This window comes from Leucoraja erinacea, unplaced genomic scaffold, assembly GCF_028641065.1.
Source record: "Leucoraja erinacea ecotype New England unplaced genomic scaffold, Leri_hhj_1 Leri_66S, whole genome shotgun sequence".
NCBI lineage: Eukaryota > Metazoa > Chordata > Chondrichthyes > Rajiformes > Rajidae > Leucoraja > Leucoraja erinaceus.
Window position 1 is genome coordinate 251,302 of NW_026576586.1, and position 23,699 is coordinate 275,000.

The 23,699-nt window shown below is 46.4% G+C and overlaps 1 protein-coding gene across 1 annotated transcript in view; it reads left to right on the forward strand.

Annotated features, from left to right (window-relative positions):
* acoxl (acyl-CoA oxidase-like) overlaps positions 1-23,206 on the forward strand; it is a gene marked incomplete at its 5' end in the record, with an annotated part of 270,744 nt that extends 247,538 nt beyond the window's left edge. The window contains one exon of the mRNA XM_055631159.1: positions 22,667-23,206. Within this exon, the coding sequence (XP_055487134.1) occupies positions 22,667-22,834 (168 nt within the window). The remainder of the gene's footprint in view (positions 1-22,666) is intronic.
* Between the last annotated feature and the right edge of the window lie 493 nt (positions 23,207-23,699).

Consider the following 23,699-nt stretch of genomic DNA (forward strand, 5'->3'; position numbering starts at 1 on the left):
CGGAGCAGCAACAGAAAAGGCTCTATCCCCTCTCTGAGCTTGACCTTGGTACCTCATAGTCACTGCCAGTCACTGTGTAGGTTCTGCCCTGGTTTGACTTCCCAAAATGCAGCATCTTGCACTGATGACCCTGTCCCACTGTACGAGTTCATTCCAAGAGCTCTCCCGAGTTTTTAAAAAATCAAACTCGTGGTAAGCACGGAGAATGAACGTAGTGGGTACGTTGGAGCTCGGGGACATCTCTTAGCGGCTCGTAACGCTAACGGCAGGTACTCGGTCGGGAAGACTCACTAACGGCAGGTAAGCTCGGGAAGACTCGTGAAGATTTTTCAACATGTTGAAAAATGTCCACGAGAGCCTCGAGTACCGACGAGCGGCCATTACCGTAAATCTCCGAGTTCGAATCAGGGCAAACTCGGGAGAACTCTTGGAATGAACTCGTACAGTAGAACAGGGCCATTAGTTGCATAGAAAGGGCAAGTTTTTTACACAGAGGGTGGCGGGGGTTTGGACCATACAGCCGGGGTTAGTGGTGGAGGCAGATGTGATCGTGGCATTTAAGAGGCTTTTGGATAGGCACATGCTGTTAACAGAGGGGTGCTGGTCACCGTAGGCAGAAATTGTTTTAATGTGGCATCATGCTCAGCACAGACATTGTGGGCCAAAGGGCCTGTTCCTGCACTGAACTGTTCTATGTTATATAATGTTTAAGTGTATTATTGTTACATATACCAAGTTACAGTGCTTGGACGCTTTGCAATCAAATGACACAATACTATACACAGATACAATCTATTGATTATAATAATAATAATAATAATAATAATAATAAACTTTATTTCGGACTCAAGGTCCAGACAAGGGACAACATTACAAAAAAATACATTGCATCTAAATCACCATAAAATACGTATAAAATCTTAGCAAGTGCAAATGCATTTTTTTTAAGTCACAGTACACCGAGTCCTGCTAGCTAGCAAGTGCAATTGCGTTTTTTTAAAGTTTAAAGAATGAGGGAGGGTGAATAAGGCGAATGAGCAGCCCCAGCGCAGTTGGGGGCTATGGGTGAGTGGTGGAATATTGCGTTGGGGGACGGGTTGCGTTGGGGGGGACCAGGCCTCCCATGTGACTGGGACACAACGGGCCCCCCTTGGTCTACTTACAAAAGCATCATAAATTATATATATTAAAAAAACACAGTACATGATTTTAAATCCAGAATGTAAAATGATTGTATATAACCTCAGGAAAGCGTTACAGCTCCTTCAAATCACACACCACTAGATTAACAAACAGTTTCTACCCCAAGGCCGTCACCACTCTGAACTCTGCACTGAACACACAGCCCCCAGAGCCAATATTTTGTACTGCCTCAACACTATACTGTGAAATTTTGCACATTCTGACTCGACTTGATGTTTTCCATGACGTTTTTGTCGTTATTATTTCTCCGTTGCGTTGGAGCACCGTGCGGGCAGTGCGCCTGGAATTTTGTTGTATGTATTTACAGTGACAATAAAAGTGTAATATCATTATTATTATTATTATTATTATCCTTCTGCAGTTGTACAAAGCCCTAGTGACACCACACCTGGAGTATTGTGTGCACTTTTGGTCCCCTAATTTGAGGAAGGACATTCTTGCTATTGAGGGAGTGCAGCGTAGGTTCACAAGGTTAATTCCCGGGATGGCGGGACTGTCATATGCTGAGAGAATGGAGCGGTTGGGCTTGTATACTCTGCAGTATAGAAGGATGAGACGGGATCTCATTGAAACATATAAGATTGTAAGGGTTTGGACACGCTTGAGGCAGGAAACATATTCCCGATGTTGGGGGAGTCCAGAACCAGGGGCCACAGTTTAAGAATAAGGGGTAAGCCATTTAGAACGGAGATGAGGAAACACTTTTTCTCACAGAGAGTTGTGAGTCTGTGGAATTCTCTGCCTCAGAGGGCGGTGGAGGCCGGTTCTCTGGATGCTTTCAAGAGAGAGCTAGATAGGGCTCTTAAAGATAACGGAGTCAGGGGATATGGGGAGAAGGCAGGAACGGGGGAATTGATTGGGGATGATCAGCCATGATCACATTGAATGGCGGTGCTGGCTCGAAGGGCCAAATGGCCTCTACTCCTGCACATATTGTTTATTGTCTATTGTCTATTGCAACAAAAGCTTTTACACTGTACCTCGGTACACGTGACAATGAACTGAACTGAATTCTGGATGGAAACATGAAGGTTTATGGAATGGGAGCATCACCCTCCAATGGTTAACAAAGGGAATCTTGCATTGACAGCTGCCATTCTTATTTGATGACATTGTTTTGTTTGCTATATAATGGGTGTGTTATCACAGAAGGGGATCTATCTATAAGCTGCCTTCCATCCCATTTCTCTGTTTGTGTAATTATTAGCTTGTGTACCTCTGGCCCATTAAGGTAAGTGTGTCCCTATAGACGTCACGCTGAGTGTGGAGAGCAGGGTCTCTGTGTCTCAACCTCCTGGGGTCGGCTCAGAGAAAGGCTGATCTCCCAAAGGGCCGCGTGCACAAAGCAACCGGCTCTGCAGGCATCTGCCTGTGAATTTTCTCAGTGTGGCTCCAACCCATCGCTCTCACACCACCATTGTCCTGCGCACTCTGGCATTCCACGTTCCAACATCATGTACCACCAGCCTGGCCACTCCTGGGTGTGTGGGAACTGGAGAGATAAGCAAAGTGGGCCAGTGGCTTTGTGTAGGGGAAGATCCAAACATGTGTAGCTTTGAAGGTGGGCGTCTGTGAGCTGAGGGGACCCTTGATGGCGTGAGAAAAGCAATGACTAACTGGCAGAGCAGTGTACTTTAGCCAAAGTGGCCTGTTGTTATAGGAGATACAGCCTGACCTTCTACGGCCTGAGTGCTTCGCAAACGGCTTTGAAGTTTCATGGAGCCTTGACAGTGCTGGATATTAGTTCTCTACAGTCATGTGCTTCAGTGTCAAAGGGTGGGGTGTGTGTGTGTGTGAGTGTGTGTGTGTGAGAGTGTGTGTGTTTGTGTTTGAGTGTGTGTATCTGTGTGTTACTGTGTGTGTGTCTGTGTCTGTGTGTGTGTGTGTATCTGTGTGTTACTGTGTGTGTGAGTGTGTGTCGGTGTGTGTGTTACTGTGTGTGTCTGTGTCTGAGTGTGTCTGTGTGTTACTGTGTGTGTGTGTGTGTGTGTGTATCTGTGTGTTACTGTGTGTGTCAGTGTGTGTGTGTCAGTGTGTGTGTGTCAGTGTGTGTATGTGTGTGTGTGTGTGTGTGTGTGTTAGTGTGTGTGTGAGTGTGTGTGTGTCAGTGTGTGTGTATCTGTGTGCCTGTGTGTGTGTATCTGTGTGTTAGTGCATGTGTGTGTGTGAGTGTGTGTGTGTGTGTGTGTGTGTGTGTGTGTGTGTGTGTGTGTGTGTGTGTCAGTGTGTGTATGTCAGTGTGTGTGTGTGTGTGTGTGTGTGTGTGAGTGTCAGTGTGTGTGTGTGTGTGTGTGTGTGTGTGTGTGTGTGTGTGTGTGTGTGTGTGTGTGTGAGTGTGTGTGTGTGTGAGTGTGTGCATGTGAGTATGAGTGTGAGTGTGTCTGCGTGTGTGTGTGTGTCTGTGTGTGAGTGTGTGCAGCGTGTAAGTGTGTCAGTGTGTGAGTGTGCGCGCATGTGAGAAAGATAGAAACATAGAAACATAGAAATTAGGTGCAGGAGTAGGCCATTCGGCCCTTCGAGCCTGCACCGCCATTCAATATGATCATGGCTGATCATCCAACTCAGTATCCCGTACCTGCCTTCTCTCCATACCCTCTGATCCCCTTGGCCACAAGGGCCACATCTAACTCCCTCTTAAATATAGCCAATGAACTGGCCTCAACTACCCTCTGTGGCAGAGAGTTCCAGAGATTCACCACTCTCTGTGTGAAAAAAAGTTCTTCTCATCTCGGTTTTAAAGGATTTCCCCCTTATCCTTAAGCTGTGACCCCTTGAAGTGAGTGTCTGCTTGTGAGTGTGTCAGCGTGTGGGTGTGTGTGTGTGTCGGTGTGTCTGCGTGTCAGTGTGTGTGAGTGTGTCAGTGTGTGTGTGTCTACGTGTCAGTGTGTCAGTGTGTGAGTGTGTGTGTGTGTGTGAGTGTGTGAATGTGTGTGCGTGTGAGTGTGTCAGTGTGTCTGCATGTGTGTCTGCGTGCGTGCGTGTGTGTCAGTGTGTCTGCATGTGGGTGGGTGTGCTTGTGTGAGTGTGTGTGCGTGTGATGATGACAAAAAGGTGTGATACTATAATGAGTGCATGTGTTGGACACAGAAGTAAAGCCATGCCCAGAGACAGTTACCCCTAGGGTGGGGGAATGAAGAACCAGAGGACAAGGGTTTAAGGTGAGGGGGGGGAAGCTGAGGGGAATTATGTTCACACACAGGGCGGTGGGTATGTGGGACAAGCTGCCAAAGCAAGTACAATAACAACACTTAAATAACATTCAGACACCACATGGATATGCAACATTTAGGGGGATATGGGCTCTATGTGGGCAGATGGGACTAGACTGGATGGGGCATCTTGGGGGCATGGACAATACACAATAGGTGCAGGAGTAGACCATTCGGCCCTTCGAGCCAGCACCGCCATTCAATGTGATCACGGCTGATCATCCCCAATCAGTACCCCGTTCCTGCCTTCTCCCCATATCCCCTGACTCCGCTATCTTTAAGAGCCCTATCTAGCTCTCTCTTGAAAGCATCCAGAGAACCTGCCTCCACCGCCCTCTGAGGCAGGGAATTCCACAGACTCACCACTCTCTGGGTGGAAAAAGTGTTTCCTCGTTTCCGTTCTAAATGGCTATATTCTTAAATAAGGGGTAATGGCCGGGTTTGGACCAAGGCTTTTCCCCACGCTGTACGACTATCACCGGAGATACCCATTAAGCAAACTGGTATTGTGTCAGTTAAAGACAATTTCCAATTCTAATAAAGGGTAGAAAATGTATAAATAAAGTTTGTCACCAAGCATAACTGAATATTATTGATAATTATCTTTATCTGTGAGTTATTGCGTTAACGGTTTTATAAAGCTGCAGTAAGTAAGAATGTCAATGCTATTGAGGGAGTGCAGCGTAGGTTTACAAGGTTAATTCCAGGGATGGCGGGACTGTCATATGCTGAGAGAATGGAGCGGCTGGGCTTGTACACTCTGGAGTTTAGAAGGATGAGAGGGAATCTCATTGAAACATATAAGATTATTAAGGGTTTGGACATGCTAGAGGCAGGAAACATGTTCTCTATGTTGGGGGAGTCCAGAACCAGGGGCCGCAGTTTAAGAATAAGGGGTAAGCCATTTAGAACGGAGACGAGGAAACACTTTTTCACACAGAGAGTTGTGAGTCTGTGGAATTCTCTGCCTCAGAGGGCGGTGGAGGCCGGTTCTCTGGATACTTTCAAGAGAGAGCTAGATAGGGCTCTTAAAGCTAGCGGAGTCAGGGGATATGGGGAGAAGGCAGGAACGGGGTACTGATTGGGGATGATCAGCTGTGATCACATTGAATGGCGGTGCTGGCTTGAAGGGCCGAATGGCCTACTCCTGCACCTGTTGTCTATTGTCAATGTTTTATTGCCAGTACTTAAGGCAATTAAACACTCTTGACTCTCTTGAAGTCGCAAACACATCTTTTAAAACTGGTCTTCATTTTATTGTGCTTCTTCCAGGCAGTGTTCAATTTTTTTAAATTACAGACAGGTGCAAAGGATTACTTTCGGCTTTCAACTGCATTAGAGATAATTATTCTCGTTTCCAATTGAGTGTTTATTTTTAGTTTAGTTTAGAGATACAGCGTGGAAACAGGCCCTTCGGCCCACCGAGTCCGTGCCGACCAGAGATCCCCGCACACTAACACTATCCTACACCCACTAGGGACAACTTTTCATTTTATACCAAGCCAATGAACCTACAAACCTGCACGTCTTTGGAGTGTGGGAGGAAACCGGAGCACCCGGAGAAAACCCACGCAGGTCACGGGGAGAACGTGCAAACTCCGTACAGACAGCGCCCGTAGTCAGGATGGAACCCGGGTCTCCGGTGCTGTGAGGCAGCAACTCTACCCGCTGCACCACCGTGCCGCCCTACGAAGGTCCTAGACATCATATTTCATGAGGTTGTGATAAGTGATTTCATAGAGCTCTGCCCATAGAATCATCTGCATGTTTGTCATCAATAAATGCTGAGGTGTTATGACGCATGTTAGGGTTGCAAGACTGGAGATGCTAGGAACTGCAAATGCTGAGATACAAAAGAAGATACAGAGTGCTGGAGTAACTCAGCAGGTCAGGCAGCATCTGTGGAGTGAAGAACATGGATAGGTGACGTGGAGAACATGGATAGGTGACGTTTCACAGAGTGCTGGAGTAACTCAGCGGGTCAGGCAGCATCTGTGGAGAACATGGATAGGTGACGTTTCACAGAGTGCTGGAGTAACTCAGCGGGTCAGGCTGCATCTATGGAGCTAAGGAAATAGGCAACGTTTCGGGCCGAAACCCGTAAGGGTTTCGGCCTGAAACGTTGCCTATTTCCAGAAGGATTTCGGCCCGAAAAGTTGCCTATTTCCTTAGCTCCATAGATGCTGCTGCACCATAACTCAGCGGGTCAGGCAGCATCTGTGGTGAACATGGATAGGTGACGTTTCACAGAGTGCTGGAGTAACTCAGCGGGTCAGGCAGCATCTGTGGAGAACATGGATAGGATAGGCATACGGAATACAGAGAATGGAGGGGTATGGATTATTGGTTGGCAGACGTGAGTTGATCTTTGCATCATGTTCACCACATACATTGTGTGCTATTCCAGAAGAGGATCTATTGTACTCACATATAGTATGATTTGAATATAGAACAGTAGAGCAGGGAAGCAGGCCCTTCAGCCCACTTTGTATATGCTGAGCAAGTTTGCATATTGAGCTAGTCCCATTTGCCTATATTTGGCACATATCCCTCTGAACCCTTCCTGCCCATGTATCAGTCCAAACGTCTTTTAAATAACAATAGACTGCAAACCCAAAGAAAATGGAGGATTAGCTCTACCTAATTTTCTTTTTTACTACTAGGCAACTAGTATTAAAAATGCAACGTTCGGGTTGGACAATGCGTCACCATGTAAATTGGTTAAAAATGGAGAGGGAAGATTGTTTGCCGTTATGTATAGGCTCCATTCTCCCATCTCCAATACATCTGAATAAGTCAACGTATGAGCAAAATCCGATAATACATAGTGCCATTCATATCTGGAAACAGCAGAAACTCAGTCTTAAATTGAGAAACATGTCTCTCCTTCTTCCTATTGCAAATAATCCCTTGTTTAAACCATCTAATTTAGATGTGGTGTTTGATCAATGGACGAATCAGGGAATCAATACTGTGGGAGACCTCTATCAGAAGGGACTCTCTCCTCGTTTCAAGAACTGCAGGAGAAATATGATGAATGCCAATAATAATTTTAGATATCTCCAACTCCGAGATTACGTGAAAACATATACACAAGACTGTCCTCTTATGGGTCCAGATATATTAGTCGATTGTTTGAATAGACATGCCGGTACAATTAAGTTGATATCTTACGTTTATAACACCCTTCTAAATATTGACACCCCACCCTCTGAGATGATCATGGGAGGACAAGCTGGGTTTACCCACTTCGAAAGGTATATGGGATGAAAGCCTACAATACATACATTACTGTTCTTTAAATGCCAGGCATTGCCTGATACAATTGAAAGTATTGCATAGGTATCCAGAACAAGGGGTCACAGTTTAAGGATAAGGAGGAAATGATGAGGACCGAGATGAGGAAAACTTTTTTCACACAGAGAGTGGTGAATCTCTGGAATTCTCTGCCGCAGAAGGTAGTTGAGGCCAGTTCATTGGCTATATTTAAGAGGGAGTTAGATATGGCCCTTGTGGCTAAAGGGATCAGGGGGTATGGAGAGAAGGCAGGTACAGGATACTAAGTTGGATGATCAGCCATGATCATATTGAATGGAGGTGCAGGCTCGAAGGGCCGAATGGCCTACTCCTGCACCTATTATCTATGTTTCTATATTATTCAAAGACCAAATTGAACAAGATCTTCCCAACTGTCTCACCTCTCTGTGATAAATGTCACTTTCAGAAGCCACCCTAACTTATACTTTTGTATCCTGTATAAAAATACAAAACTTCTGGACAGGAATATTCAATATTATCTCAAAAACACTTAAAACTCAATTGCAGCCAGATCCAAAACTAATAATATTAGGAGTGTCAGAGGGCTGCCCTAATCTAATGATATTTCAAAGACACTTCCTTGACTACGGTTTAATAACTGCGAACAAACGTATACTTAAATTCTGGAAAAAGATAACAGTCCCCACAGTGAAGATGTGGATCACAGAAATGACCGAGACACGACATCCAGAAAAAATAAGGTTTGTCTTGACTGACAAACCAGATCAATTTTCAAAAATATGGTCTCCTTTTATTGAATTTCTTCAACAACATAATGGTTGAACTCAAATAGTATAACCTATGCAATACTTTAAATTGTATCAGGCAAACTCAAAACCGATGGTAGGGCTGGGTGTGTGGACATACGGAAGGGCAGTGGGATATATCTCCGCTTTTCTATCACCTTTGTTAGTTCCGGGGATTTTTTTTTCTTCTTTTTCTTTAAATTTTTTTCTTTTTGTTTTCTTTTTATCTTAATTTCCCTTTTTTTCCTTTTTCTTTTTTTCCTATCTAGTTATTAGTTCATAAAATGTTAAAACTGAGGCAGTACGAAAATTGCATAACTATCATGTCAATTATTTTCTTTTTGTACAATTGCTTATAACAAAAATTATTATTATTTTTTTTAATGAAATAAATAAAATCAATAGACAACAGGTGTAGGAGTAGGCCATTCGGCCCTTCCAGCCAGCACTGCCATTCAATGTGATCATGGCTGATCATCCCCAATCAGTACCCCGTTCCTGCCTTCTCCCCATATCCCCTGACTCCACTATCTTTAAGAGCCCTATCTAGCTCTCTCTTGAAAGCATCCAGAGAACCGGCCTCCACCGCCCTCTGAGGCAGAGAATTCCACAGACTCACAACTTCCTGCGTGAAAAAGTGTTTCCTCATCTCCGTTCTAAATGGCTTACCCCTTATTCTTAAACTGTGGCCCCTGGTTCTGGACTCCCCCAACATCGGGAACATGTTTCCTGCCTCTAGCGTGTCCAAATCCTTAATAATCTTATATGTTTTAATAAGATCACCTCTCATCCTTCTAAACTCCAGCGTGTACAAGCCCAGCCGCTCCATTCTCTCAGCATATGACAGTCCCGCCATCCTGGGAATTAACCTTGTAAACCTACGCTGCACTCCCTCAATTGCAAGAATGTCCTTCCTCAAATTAGGGGACCAAAACTGCACACAATACTCCAGGTGTGGTCTCACTAGGGCCCTGTACAACTGCAGAAGGACCTCTTTGCTCCTATATACGATTCCTCTTGTTATAAAGGCCAACTTGCCATTGGCTTTCTTCACTGCCTGCTGTACCTGCATACTTACTTTCATAGACTGATGTATTATAACATAATTATATCTGCTTCTACAGCATCCTCAAGCAGCTCGTTCCAGATACACACTACCCTCTGAGTGGTACAGTTGCCCCTGAGGTCCCTCTTCAATCTCTCCTCTATCACCTTAAACCTGTGCCCTCTAGTTGTAGAATCCTCTACCCTGGGAAACAGACTGTGAGCGTTTATCCGTGCCCCTCATGATCTTGTACACCTCAATACAGACATAAAAACAGCTTTTATCCACGAGTAGTAGCTCTACTCATTAAGCAAAGACCTGTAGCCTCCTTTTGCTCTGGTATTTTATTCAATTCACCTGTTTAATCAATAATGTTTTATTATTAATGTTTAATGATTTATGTGTCATTCCTAACTATCACTGTATGTCATGTTGTCACTTGCGGGCGGAGCACCAAGGCAAATTCCTTGTATGTGAATACTTGGCCAATAAACTTATTCATTCCTTCAATAAGGTCACCCTCGGCCTCCTGGTTTAGAGGAATAAAGCCCTCTTGACTGTTGATATGGGCCAATGCAGGCAAATGGGACTAGCCCAGTGTGCTAACTTGATTCGCAAGGACAAGTTGGGCTGAATGGCCTTGTTTTCATCCTATACAGCTCGATAACTAAGTTGTGGAGGGAGCTATCCTTCAGGTGCAGGCTTGGGTTTACTATTGTCATGTGTACTGAGGTACAGCGACAATGTTTTGCCTGCCATCCAGTCAAACGGCACACCAAATATAAATACACTGAAGGTAGAGCAAAGGGGGAGATACAGAGTGCAGAATGTAGTTCTCAGCATTGTAGCGCATCAGTTCCACAGACAAAGTCCAATGTCCGCAATGGGGTAGAGGTGAATCGGACAGTACCCTAGCTTATGGAAGGGCCGTTCAGAAGCCTGATAACAGAGGGGAAGAAGCTGTTCCTGAGTCTGGTGGTGCACGCTTTCAAGCTTCTGTACCTTCTGCCGGACGGGAGCGGGGAGAAGAAGGAATGACCAGGGTGGGACAGGGACAACTCAGTGATGATGTCGGCTGCTTTCCCGAGGCAGCGTGAAGTGTAGATGGAGTCAATGGTGGGGAGTGTGGTGTGTGTGTGTGTGATGGACTGGGCTACATCTACAATGGTGGGGAGTGTGGTGTGTGTGATGGACTGGGCTACATCTACAATGGTGGGGAGTGTGGTGTGTGTGATGGACTGGGCTACATCTACAATGGTGGGGAGTGTGGTGTGTGTGATGGACTGGGCTACATCTACAATGGTGGGGAGTGTGGTGTGTGTGGGACTGGGCTACATCTACAATGGTGGGGAGTGTGGTGTGTGTAATGGACTGGGCTACATCTACAATGGTGGGGAGTGTGGTGTGTGTGGGACTGGGCTACATCTACAATGGTGGGGAGTGTGGTGTGTGTGGGACTGGGCTACATCTACAACTCTCTGTAATTTCCTGCGGTCTTGGGCAGAGCTGTTCCCAAACCAATCTGTGGAATTCTCTACCACAGAAGGCAGTGGAGGCCAATTCACTGGATGTTTTCAAGAGAGAGTTAGATTTAGCTCTTGGGGCTAAAGGAATCAAAGGATATGGGGTGAAGGCAGGAACGGGGTACTGATTGTGGATGATCAGCCATGATCATATTGAATGGCGGTGCCAGCTCGATGGGCTGAATGGCCTACTCCTGCACCTATTTCCCATGTTTTCTATACTGTAACCAGACAGTATGCTTGCTTTCAGTGGAGCAATTAGCCGCAGCTTAAGCTAGAGTGGAATGTCTTGGTTGGTTCACTGCCTCATGCACAGGTTCCCCTGAAGTCCCGAGACATTCATCGTCAACCAGCATTCATGGTGCCCATTTGCTAGAGTCAGTTTGCTTGGTTGGGCAGAAGCTTTAACTCCACACAGTCCCTGGCCTCATAGAGTGATACAGTGTGGAAACAGGCCCTTCAGCCCAACTTACCCATACTGGCCCAACATGTCCCAGCTACACTAGTCATAGAGTGATACAGTGTGGAAACAGGCCCTTCAGCCCAACTTGCCCATACTGGCCAACATGTCCCAGCTACACTAGTCATAGAGTGATACAGTGTGGGAACAGGCCCTTCAGCCCAACTTGCCCATACTGGCCAACATGTCCCAGCTACACTAGTCCCACCTACCAGTATTTGGTCCGCATCCCACCAAACCTGTCCTATCCATGTAAAGATGGCCATATATCTGGTGAAACATTCCAATCCAGGTTAGCCCACTCTGTAATAAGATGCACTCCATGCACCACTGCTCTCCAGAGTTTCACCCAAGCATTTGGACTTGAATGTGCGTTCAGTAAAAAAGCTATATTTAGATTGACTTCTGCCCCACTAAAGATTTCCTGGAACGTGTAAATACTTTTGCCTTTGTCATACATAAATCCTGAGGTGTTATGACTCAGTCGCAGGGAGTGTTTGCAGGTGTGGACACACAAGGAACTGCACATGCTGAGTTACAAAATAAGACACAGAGTTTGTTGTCAGCTGTGCTGCAGCATCTGTGGACACATGGATAGGTGATTACAGAGTGCTGGATAACTCAGTGGGTCTGCAATCTGTGGAGAACATGGATGTGACACACAGAGTGCTGCACATCAGCGGGTCAGGCAGCATCTGTAGAACATGGATAGGTGACGTTTCACAGAGTGCTGGAGTAACTCAGCGGGTCAGGCAGCATCTGTGGAGAACATGGATAGGTGACGTTTCACAGAGTGCTGGAGTAACTCAGCAGGTCAGGCAGCATCTGTGGAGAACATGGATAGGATAGGCACATGGATATGGATGCTGCCTGACCCGCTGAGTTACTCCAGCACTCTGTGAAACGTCACCTATCCATGTTCGGCCCAATTTGCCCATGCCAACCAACATGTCCCATCTACACAGGTCCCACCAGCCTGCGTTTGCCCTATATCTCTCTGTCTAAACCTTTCCCATGCATGTACCAGTCCAAATGTTATTCAAATGTAGTTACAGTATTGGTCCATCTGCATGTTCATCTGTATCAATGTTGTTTGCAATTTAAGTCCTTTCATTTATCATAACAGTGAGGATCTGACCGATGGTCCCAGTTTTGATCGAAGACAGACACAAAATGCTGGAGTAACTCAGCGGGACAGGCAGCATCTCTGGACAGAAGGAATGGGTGGTGTTTTGGGTTGAGGTCCTTCTTCAGACAGAGAGTCAGGGGAGAGAAAGACTTGAGATATGGACTGGACACTAGAGGTAGAGAAACGTCACCCAGTCCTTTTCTCCGGAGATGCTGCCTGATCCGCTGAGTTACTCCAGCACTTTGCGTCTATCTTCGCTGTCCCCCAGCACCTGCAGTTGTTTCCTATACGTCTGAGTTTTGATTCCTGGTTCAGTTCATTCTCAGCTAGGGGTAAATATCAGGCAAAGATTCTCCTGCCCATGGTCAGTAAATTGTGCTGACAGTCTGTCCCTATGGGACATTGAGCAGGGACTGGTGGTCAAGGGATATGGGGAGAAGGCAGGAACGGGGTACTGATTGGGGATGATCAGCCATGATCACATTGAATGGCGGTGTTGGCTCAAAGGGCTGAATGGCCTCCTCCTGCACCTATTGTCTATTGTCTGTTGACCCATAACCCTCTAAACATTTCCTAACCATAAAGCTCCAAATGTTCATGAGTTCATAGGTTCTTGGAGCAGACTCAGGCCATTTGGCGCATCTACTCTGCCATTCAATCTTGTCTGATCTGAATCACCGCAGTGTTAGAGTTGCTGCCTGACAGCTCTTGCAGCTCCAGGGACCCAGGTTCAATCCTGACTACGGGAGCTGTCTGTATGGAGTTTGTACATTCTCACTGTGACTAGCATGGGTTTTCTCCGAGATCTTTGCTTTCCTCCCACACTCCAAAGGCGTACAGGTTTGTAGGTTAATTGGCTTGTGTTTGTTCTCTTGGTATAAGTGTAAACTGTCCCGAGTGTGTGTAGGCTTGTGTTAGTGTGCGGGGAACGCTGGTTGGTGCGGACTCGGTGGGCCGAAGGGCCTGTTTCTACGCTGTATCTCCAAAATAAATCTATCCCTCTCAAACCTTTTCTCCTGCCTTCTCCCCATAACCCTTGACACCCGTACTAATGAACTAATGCCTCCACATCCTTCTGTGGCAATGAATTGCACAGATTCGCCACCCTCTGTCTAAAGAAATTCTTTCTCATCTCTTTTCTAAAGATATCCCCTTTAATTCTGAGACTGTGACCTCTAATCCTAGACTCTCCCATTAGTGGCAACATCCTCTCCACATCCACCCTATCCAAGGCTTTCACTATTCACTGGGGCCAAAACTGTTCACAATATTCCAAATGCGGCCTGACCAACACCTTATAGAGCCTCAGCATTACATCCCTGTATTTGTATTCTAGTCCTCTTGAAATAAATACTGGTATTGTGTTTTCCTTACTGTGGATTCGACTTGCAGATTAATGTTTTGGGAATCCTGCACCAGCTCTCCCGTCCCTTTGCACCTCCGATTTCTGAATTGTCTACCCATTTAGAAAATAGTCTACGCATCTTCTAAAGACTAAAGACAATAGACAATAGGTGCAGGAGTAGGCCATTCGGCCCTTCGAGCTAGCACCGCCATTCATTGTGATCATGGCTGATCATCCCCAATCAGTACCCCGTTCCTGCCTTCTCCCCATATCCCTTGACTCCGCTGTCTTTAAGAGCCCTATCTAGCTCTCTAAATAGTATATCTCTCAACTACCACCTCTGGCAGCTCATTCCATACACATAGAAACGTAGACAATAGGTGCAGGAGGAGGCCATTCGGACCTTCGAGGCAGCACCGCCATTCATTGTGATCATAGCTGATCGTCCCCTATCAATAACCCGTGCCTGCCTTCTCCCCATATCACTTGACTCCACCAGCCCCTAGAGCTCTATCTAACTCTCTCTTAAATCCATCCAGTGACTTGGCCTCCACTGCCCTCTGTGGCAGGGAATTCCACAAATTCACAACTCTCTGGGTGAAAACGTTTTTTCTCACCTCAGTCTTAAATGGCCTCCCCTTTATTCTAAGACTGTGGCCCCTGGTTCTGGACTCGCCCAAGATTGGGAACATTTTTCCTGCATCTAGCTTGTCCAGTCCTTTTATAATTTTATATGTTTCTCTAAGAATCCCCTCATCCTTCTAAACTCCAGTGAATACAAGCCTAGTCTTTTCAATCTTTCTTCATATGACACCCACCACCCTTTGTGTAGAAAAGTTGCCCCTCTGGTTCTTATTAAATGTTCCCCTCTCACCTTAAACCTACAGCCCCTGGTTCTTAATTCCCATACTCTGGGTACAAGACTCTATCCAGTCACCCTATCTGTCCCCCTCATGGTTTTACACACCTTTATAAGATCTACTGCCCATGGGGAAAGTTTTCCTATGGGGCATTGAAGGAGGATAGATTTGGATCAGGTACAGGATGGCGCAGCGGTAGAGTTGCTGCCTCACAGCGCCACAGACCCAGGTTCGATCCTGACTACAGGTGCTGTCTGTACGGAGTTTGCACGTTCTCCCCGTGACCACGTGGGTTTTCTCCGGGTGCTCCCGTTTTCTCCCACTCTCCAAAGACGTGCAGGTTTGTGGGTTAATTGACTTCTGTAAATTGTCCCTAGTGTGTAGGATAGAACTAGTGTATGGGATGATCGCTGGTCAGCACGGACTCGGTGGGCCGAAGGGCCTGTTTCCATGCTGTATCTCTAAGCTACAAATGCTCTGCTCCTGCCATTGTATTGGTCAGGGGTGGAGTGTCAGAGTTGACAGAGCCATTGAATAACCTCAGCACTGTCAACCATAGACAACAGACAATAGGTGCAGGAGTAGGCCATTCGGCCCTTCGAGCCAGCACCGCCATTAAATGTGATCATGGCTGTTCATCCCCAATCAGTACCCCGTTCCTGCCTTCTCCCCATATCCCCTGACTCCGCTATCTTTAAGAGCCCTATCTAGCTCTCTCTTGAAAGTATCCAGAGAACCGGCCTCCACCGCCATCTGAGGCAGAGAATTCCACAGACTCACCACTCTCTGTGAGAAAACATAGAAATTAGGTGCAGGAGTAGGCCATTCGGCCCTTCGAGTGTTTCCTCGTCTCCGTTCTAAATGGCTTGCTCCTTATTCTTAAAATGAGGTAGATGGGAGGTCAGGTCTGCTCTCTAGTTGGTGAGAGGATGGTTCAGTTGCCTGATTACAGCCGGGAAGAAACTGTCCCTGAATCTGGAGGTGTTCGTTTTCACACATCTGTACCTCTTGCCCGATGGGAGAGGGGGGAAGAGGGAGTGACCTGGGTGCGACTGGTCCTTGGAGAGAATAGGGGGAGTGAAATGTAATGTCAGGAGGGAGGGATTGATTGGGCAACACTCTTTCACAAAACTTTCTAAGAATCTCCGGAACAGCTGTTGGTGTTATGTGACCAGACAGTCCCACCCCCCTCGCTCGCTCCCCATCAATCACTGCTGCCCACCATTTGCAAACATGGAAGACAATTCATAGAAAATCATGATGCCTTCTCTGTAAGAGTGTACAGCTGCAGGAAAGGAAATCTTCATTCCTCTCAAACGCTGTCACTGGCTATGTTTCTTAAATGATTCACTACAATACGTGGGCACACAATCTGGAGTAAATCGGGACTAAGAGTGTTTGATCCATCACAACAATTAGATTATGACACTGCAGTTTTACAGATCTATTTACACACAGATACACATTTAATAATCTACATGATGATGGTTGGTTTCAATATTGGTATTGGTATCAGGATAAGAGCAGGGTTAGGCCATTCGGCCCTTCGAGTCTACTCTGCCATTCAATCAATAGACAATAGACAATAGGTGCAGGAGTAGGCCATTCAGCCCTTTGAGCAAGCACCGCCATTCAATGTGATCATGGCTGATCATCCCCAATCAGTACCCCGTTCCTGCCTTCTCCCCTGACTCCACTATTTTTAAGAGCCCTATCTAGCTCTCTCTTGAAAGCATCCAAAGAACCGGCCTCCACCGCCCTCTGAGGCAGAGAATTCCACAGACTCACAACTCTCTGTGTGAAAAAGTGTTTCCTCGTCTCCGTTCTAAATGGGTTACTCCTTATTCTTAAACTGTGGCCCCTGGTTCTGGACTCCCCCAACATCGGGAACTTGTTTCATAGAAACATAGAAATTAGGTGCAGGAGTAGGCCATTCGGCCCTTCGAGCCTGCACCGCCATTCAATATGATCATAGCTGATCATCCAACTCAGTTTCCCGTACCTGCCTTCTCTCCATACCCTCTGATCCCCTTAGCCACAAGGGCCACATCTAACTCCCTCTTAAATATAGCCAATGAACTGTTTGGTTTCCTACCAAAACTTTAATAATCTTATATGTTTCAATGAGATTCCCTCTCATCCTTCTAAACTCCAGAGTGTACAAGCCCAGCCGCTCCATTCTCTCAGCATATGACAGTCCCGCCATCCCGGGAATTAACCTTGTAAACCTACGCTGCGCTCCCTCAATAGCAAGAATGTCCTTCCTCAAATTAGGGGACCAAAACTGCACACAATCAGGGCTGATCTATCTCTCCCTCCTAGCCCCATTCTCCTCCTTTCTCCCCATAACCCCTGACACCCGTACTAATCAGGAATCTATCTTATCTCTGCCTTAATGTTTAAGAAGAAACTGCAGATGCTGGAAAAATCAAAGGTAGACAAAAATGCTGGAGAAACTGAGCAGCTGAGGTAGCATCTATGGAGCGAAGGAAATAGGTGACGTTTTGGGTTGAGACTTTTCTTCAGACTGAAGGCACTGCTAAAGGAAGAAGCAGTGAACTCTCCTGCCTCATCTCCAAACAGAGGACTTTGTCTTTCTTATTGTTTAAGAAGGAACTGCAGATGCTGGAAAATCGAAGGTAGACAAAAGTGCTGGAGAAACTCAGCGGGTGCAGCAGCATCGATGGAGCGAAGGAAATATTTCCTTCGCTCCATAGATGGTGCTGCACCCGCTGAGTTTCTCAAGTACTTTTGTCTACTTTGACTTTCTCATTGTTCCCTAGTTCGTTCATCACCATCTTCCTGACACCATTTTTATCATATATTTTTGCAAAATGCATCAGCTGGGAATTCACACATTTCTCAATGTTATTCATGTATAAGTTTCCTAACTCTAGCTTGGGTTTGGATTTCTGAACCTTTTGCATCGGGTAACATAGAAACATAGAAATTAGGTGCAGGAGTAGGCCATTCGGCCCTTCGAGCCTGCACTGCCATTCAATATGATCATGGCTGATCATCCAACTCAGTATCCTGTACCTGCCTGCTCTCCATACCCCCTGATCCCTTTAGCCACAAGGGCCACATCTAACTCCCTCTTAAATATAGCCAATGAACTGGCCTCAACTACCTTCTGTGGCAGAGAATTCCACAGATTCACCACTCTCTGTGTAAAAAATGTTTTTCTCATCTCGGTTCTAAAAGACTTCCCTCTTACCCTTAAATTGTGACCTCTTGTCCTGGACTTCCCTAACAATCTTCCTGCATCTAGCCTGTCCAACCCCTTAAGAATTTTGTAAGTTTCTATAAGATCCCCCCTCAATCTTCTGATTTCCAGCGTGTACAAGCCGAGTCTATCCAGTCTTTCTTCATATGAAAGTCCTGACATCCCAGGAATCAGTCTGGTGAACCTTCTCTGTACTCCCTCTATCGCAAGAATGTATTTCCTCAGATTAGGAGACCAAAACTGTACCCAATACTCCAGGTGTGGTCTCACCAAGACCCTGTACAACTGCAGTAGAACCTCCCTGCTCCTATACTCAAATCCTTTTATTTTATTTTTGAAAGAAAGACACAGAATGTTGGAGCAACTCAGCAGGTCAGACATCACTCAAGATTCAAGATTCAAGAGAGTTTATTGTCAAGTGTGGACAATGAAATTCTTGCTTTGCTTCAGCACAACATAACATAGTAGGCATGAGTACAGAAAAGATCAGTGTGTCTATATACCATTATATAAATATATACACACACGAATAAATAAACTGATAAAGTGCAAATAACAGATAATGGGTTATTAATGTTCAGAGTTTTGTCCGAGTCAGGTTTAATAACCTGATGGCTGTGGGGAAGCAGCTATTCCTGAACCTGGTCGTTGCATGGATCTGAAGAAGGGTCTCGACCCAAAACGTCGCCAATTCCTTCTCTCCAGAGACGCTGCCTGTCTCGCTGAGTTACTGCAGCTTTTTGTGTCTATACTAGGTACCGAATTTATTTTTGTGAGTTGTATTATATATGTTATTTCTGTGGACGGTGTCTGTGGGCGTGTGGTGCTGCTGCAAGTAAGAATATCGCTGTTCTGTTTCGGTACAAATGGCGATGAAACACTCCTGAATCTAAAATCTAGCTGAGTGGTGTTGAAGTGCATGAACCGCGCTGTTGCTGCTGCTGCTGCTGCTGCCGGCAATATTATCAAAGATACTTCTTATTGTGAACAGCAGTGGGAGGCGAATAATACCCAAACACTCCATAAAGTCCACGGGAACCGTGAGCAGTGAAATAAATGCTCGCCCTTGGAATAACCAGTTTGCATCGATTAGACAGCGCGCATCGATCGAATGGATTGAGAAACCGGGTGAAAACACGCCCTGTGTCTTTCTTATATACTTAAAAGGTTTCGAAATGGCATACGAAAATGTTGTTATTGTTTCTTTAGGGGAACTCCAAGGCGCGTGTAACACGAGGTTTATATATTCTTCCTTTCAGTTTTTTTATTGGTGATTAAGTCGATGTATTTTTAACTGGCTGCGGCTGACTGACTGATCATCGCCTGCTAACGACACCGGGCTGATAGATCTGTGTCGGGCACAGTGGCTGGGGAAATGCTGCCCGATTAAAATATCCTTTACAATGTTTATAAAAATGCCCGTACACCGTCAGGGAAAAAACCATGAACACTATATACAAATGTTTCTCGGGTTTTATCATTCAATATTTAAAATCAACTTTCGCTGAAGGACTGGAAGGGGAACGCAAAGAGTGATTTTTTTAGCGAACGTTTTTGTTAATATTGAATGATAAAACCTGCCACACATGTTTCTATATTGTTCACTGTCTTGCCTAGCCCGCGTTTACATTGTAATGTTAGATGCAACATGCTGGAAATGGGGAAATGGGGTCAATGTTACCGCGTAAGATCGGAGAGAAGATAGACACAAAACGCCGGAGTGGCTCAGCGGGGCCGGCAGCATCTGTGGAGAGAAGGAGTGGGCGGCGTTTCGGGTCGAGACCCTTCTACAGACACCGAAAACGCCATCCATTCCTTCTCTCCACAGATGCTGCCCGTCCCGCTGAGTCACTCTGGCGTTTTGTATCTATCAATAGTAATATCAGTTTTACTCGCCCATTCCACTTGTACATAAAGTGCAAGTGAAATGAATTTGCCAGCAGCGGTAACAATGAAAAACACACACACACACACAGTAAACAATTCTGTCTTCCGTGTAAAGCAGCATCTGCAATTCCTTCAATATTCAATAGACAACAGGTGCAGGAGTAGAGGCCATTCGGCCCTTCGACCATTCAATGTGATCGTGGCTGATCATCCACAATCAGTACCCCGTTCCTGCCTTCTCCCCATATCCCCTGACTCCACTATATTTAACAGCCCTATCTAGCTCTCTCTTGAAAGTATCCAGAGAACCGGCAGAGAATTCCACAGACTCACAACTCTCTGTGTGAAAAAGTGTTTCCTCGTCTCCGTTCTAAATGGCTTACCCCTTATTCTTAAACTGTGTGGCCCCTGGTTCTGGACTCCCCCAACATCGGGAACATGTTTCCTGCCTCTAGCGTGTCCAAACCCTTAATAATCTTATATGTTTCAATGAGATCCCGTCTCATCCTTCTAAACTCCAGAGTGTACAAGCCCAGCCGCTCTTCCTATACAGACGCGGCGAGTTTATACATTTTAAACACAGCGCTCTGTAAACTTGATCGGGCCGTGTTTTAGACGACAAAGCGAGGCCGTTTTCTTGAGCGCGAAACCCCAGCGCTATTTTTGTCGCCACAAGCTGCCGGAACCACATTATTCTGCCTCGTGCAACAAGCTGCTTAAACCCGACTACCTCCATGCTTTAATATTGGTTTTTCTTTTTTAACCTTCAGGAATACTTTTTCTAATATTACACATTATTAAAAAAAAATAAAAGTCTAGTTTCTAGTTATTTTTACAAGTGTCTCTGCAACGTCAGAATTTAAAAAAACAAACACTGAAAGTTATCTTCATGTTTGAGAAAAGAACTGCAGATGCTGGAACAATCGAAGGTGGACAAAAATGTTGGAGAGACTCAGCGGGTGAGGCAGCGTCTGTGGAGCGAAGGAATAGGTGACGTTTCGGGTCGAGACCCTTCCTCTGACCGAGGACTCTGCTAATGGAGAACCAGTGAACTCTCCTGCCTCATCTCCAGACAGAGGACTTTGTCTTTCTCATTGTTCCCTAGTTCGTTCATCACCATCTTCCTGACACCATTTTTTTAATCATATATTTTTGCAAATTGCATCAGCTGGGATTTCACACATTTCTCAATGTGGTTCCCAACTTTAGCCCGGGTTTGGATTTTTGAACCTTCTGCATCGGGTACTTTTTATTTTATTTTTTGAAATAAAGACACAGAATGCTGGAGCAACTCAGCAGGTCAGGCATCATCTGTGGAGAACATGCGCCTGAAGAAGGGTCTCGACCCGAAACGTGACCCATTCCTTCTCTCCAGAGGCGCTGCCTGTCCCCGCGGCATCACTCCAGCTTTTTGTGTCTATACTCGGTGCCGAATTTATTTTTGTGAGTTTTATTATATGTGTTCTTTCTGCGAACTGTGTCCGTGGGCGTGTGGTGAACAAGTAAGAATATTGCTCTCTTTGGGTACAAATGGCGATGAAACGCTCCTGATTCTAAAATGTCACGTCTCCAAAACCACAGCGTCTATGGAGCGAAGGAGTAGGGTCGAGACCCTTCTTCAGATTGATGTGGTGGTGGGGGGGGAGGGGGGTTCCCCCACATCAGTCTCAAGAAGGGTCTCGACCCGAAACGTCACCTGCTCCTTCGCTCCATAGATGCTGCCTCACTCACCCGCTGAGTTTCTCCAGCATTTTTGTCTGCCGAAAAATAACCTTAAAATGCTTCAAGGTTTCGTTTTTAAAAATTAATAACATAAATAACCTTTCGCTGAACGAGAACTCGAACAGGAACAGCGGGGGTGAAATTTTAACATCACCACAATCTTGAATTATTTCGAAAGTCTGTGTGTACTCATGAATAAAACTGAGTGAGCGAGTGAGCGAGCGAGAGATGGCAGCGAGTATAAGAGCGCAGACTGGCCTCTATAAACTGGCAATCTCACGCCGCGCCCGAGTACCGCTGAACCTTTGCCACTATATGTAGCGGGAAAGTAAAACAGTGGAAGTACAATGATCGTGGCCGCCCGGGGTGGCGTCTGTAGTGTCTGAAGAAGGGTCTCGACCCGAAAACGGCACCCATTCCTTCACTCCAGAGATGTTGCCCGTCCCGCTGAGTTACTCTGAGAGAATGGAGCGGCTGGGCTTGTACACTCTGGAGTTTAGAAGGATGAGACGGGATCTCATTGAAACATATAAGATTATTAAGGGTTTGGACACGCTAGAGGCAGGAAATATGTTCCCGATGTTGGGGGAGTCCAGAACCAGGGGCCACAGTTTAAGAATAAGGGGTAAAGTCATTTAGAACGGAGACGAGGAAACACTTTTTCTCACAGAGACCCTTCTGAACCTTGTGAGTGTTATAGTCGGGAGGGCAGTACTCTGCATATCGCCAACTTGGACTATTTTACTTTTTTCTTTTATCAAGCAAATTAACCTACAAACCTGCACGGTTTTGGAGTGTGGGGGGAAACCGAAGATCTCGGAGAAACCCACGCAGGTCACGGGGAGAACGTGCAAACTTGAGCTGGAGGGCGCGTTGTTTCCCCGCGGTAGTGAGTGGGTGTCAATAGACAATAGGTGCAGGAGGAGGCCATTCGGCCCTTCCAGCCAGCACCGCCATTCAATGTGATCATGGCCGTGTGTTTGTGTCTTGCAGCTGACGGACGTGTGCTGTTCGGTGAAGGACGACTCGCTGGCGGTGCTGTCGGCCTTCAACATCCCGGACTCCACGGTTCACGCTCCCATCGCCGGCATCCCCTGCCCGCGGGCCAGCTGGGCTTTCTACCCCCCGCCGGGCCAGGACGGCCCGCGGGCCAAGCTGTGAACACGCCCGCCTCTCCACACATACACACCCACACACCTCGGCGTCTGTGGGGGCTGAAGAAGCGCCCCAACCCGACACATCATCCCCTCCACGGACACACACACACACAAAAGTGCTGGAGTAACTCAGCTGGACAGGCAGCATCTGTGGAGAGAAGGAACGGGCTGAGACCCTTCTCCACAGATGCTGTCCGACCCGCTGAGTTCCTCCAGCGCTTTGTGTCCTGTTCCAGATTCCAGCACCCGGTGATTCTCCGGAATGAGATCCGTTTTGTTTCGCGGGGACAACGCGCGTGAAACCGGCCGTGAATATCCCGCTGTAGCGGGGAATTCCAAGCGTGATGCAGATTGTAATAAACGAGTCAATTGCCAACGAGGGTGTTGTGTTGTGTTGTGTTGGGGGTCGGGCTGTCACCTTACAGACCAGCGCTATGAAGAAGGGTCTCGACCCGAAACCTCTCCCTTTCCTTCTCTCCACAGATGCTGCCTGACCCGCTGAGTTATGGTGCAGCAGCATCTATGGAGCGAAGGAAATAGGCAACTTTTCGGGCCGAAACCCATCTGGAAATAGGCAACGTTTCGGGCCGAAACCCGGAAGGGTTTCGACCCGAAACGTTGCCTATTTCCTTAGCTCTCCGAGTCGCTGTCCCATCCCTGAATATAAGCTCCCCTCCACTACAACCCACCCCACACACACACACACACAAGCGGGCAAGACTGTGTAGAAATGATTAGAAAGGCGCGGGTAATATTGTTTTAAATCGCTTGTGGAAAATGAAACTTTGCGGTTTAGTTAGCCGTATCGATCCGCGCGTACACGATTTCAAGGCAATTGCGTATCATTTCTAAACGGGCACAAGTGCTGG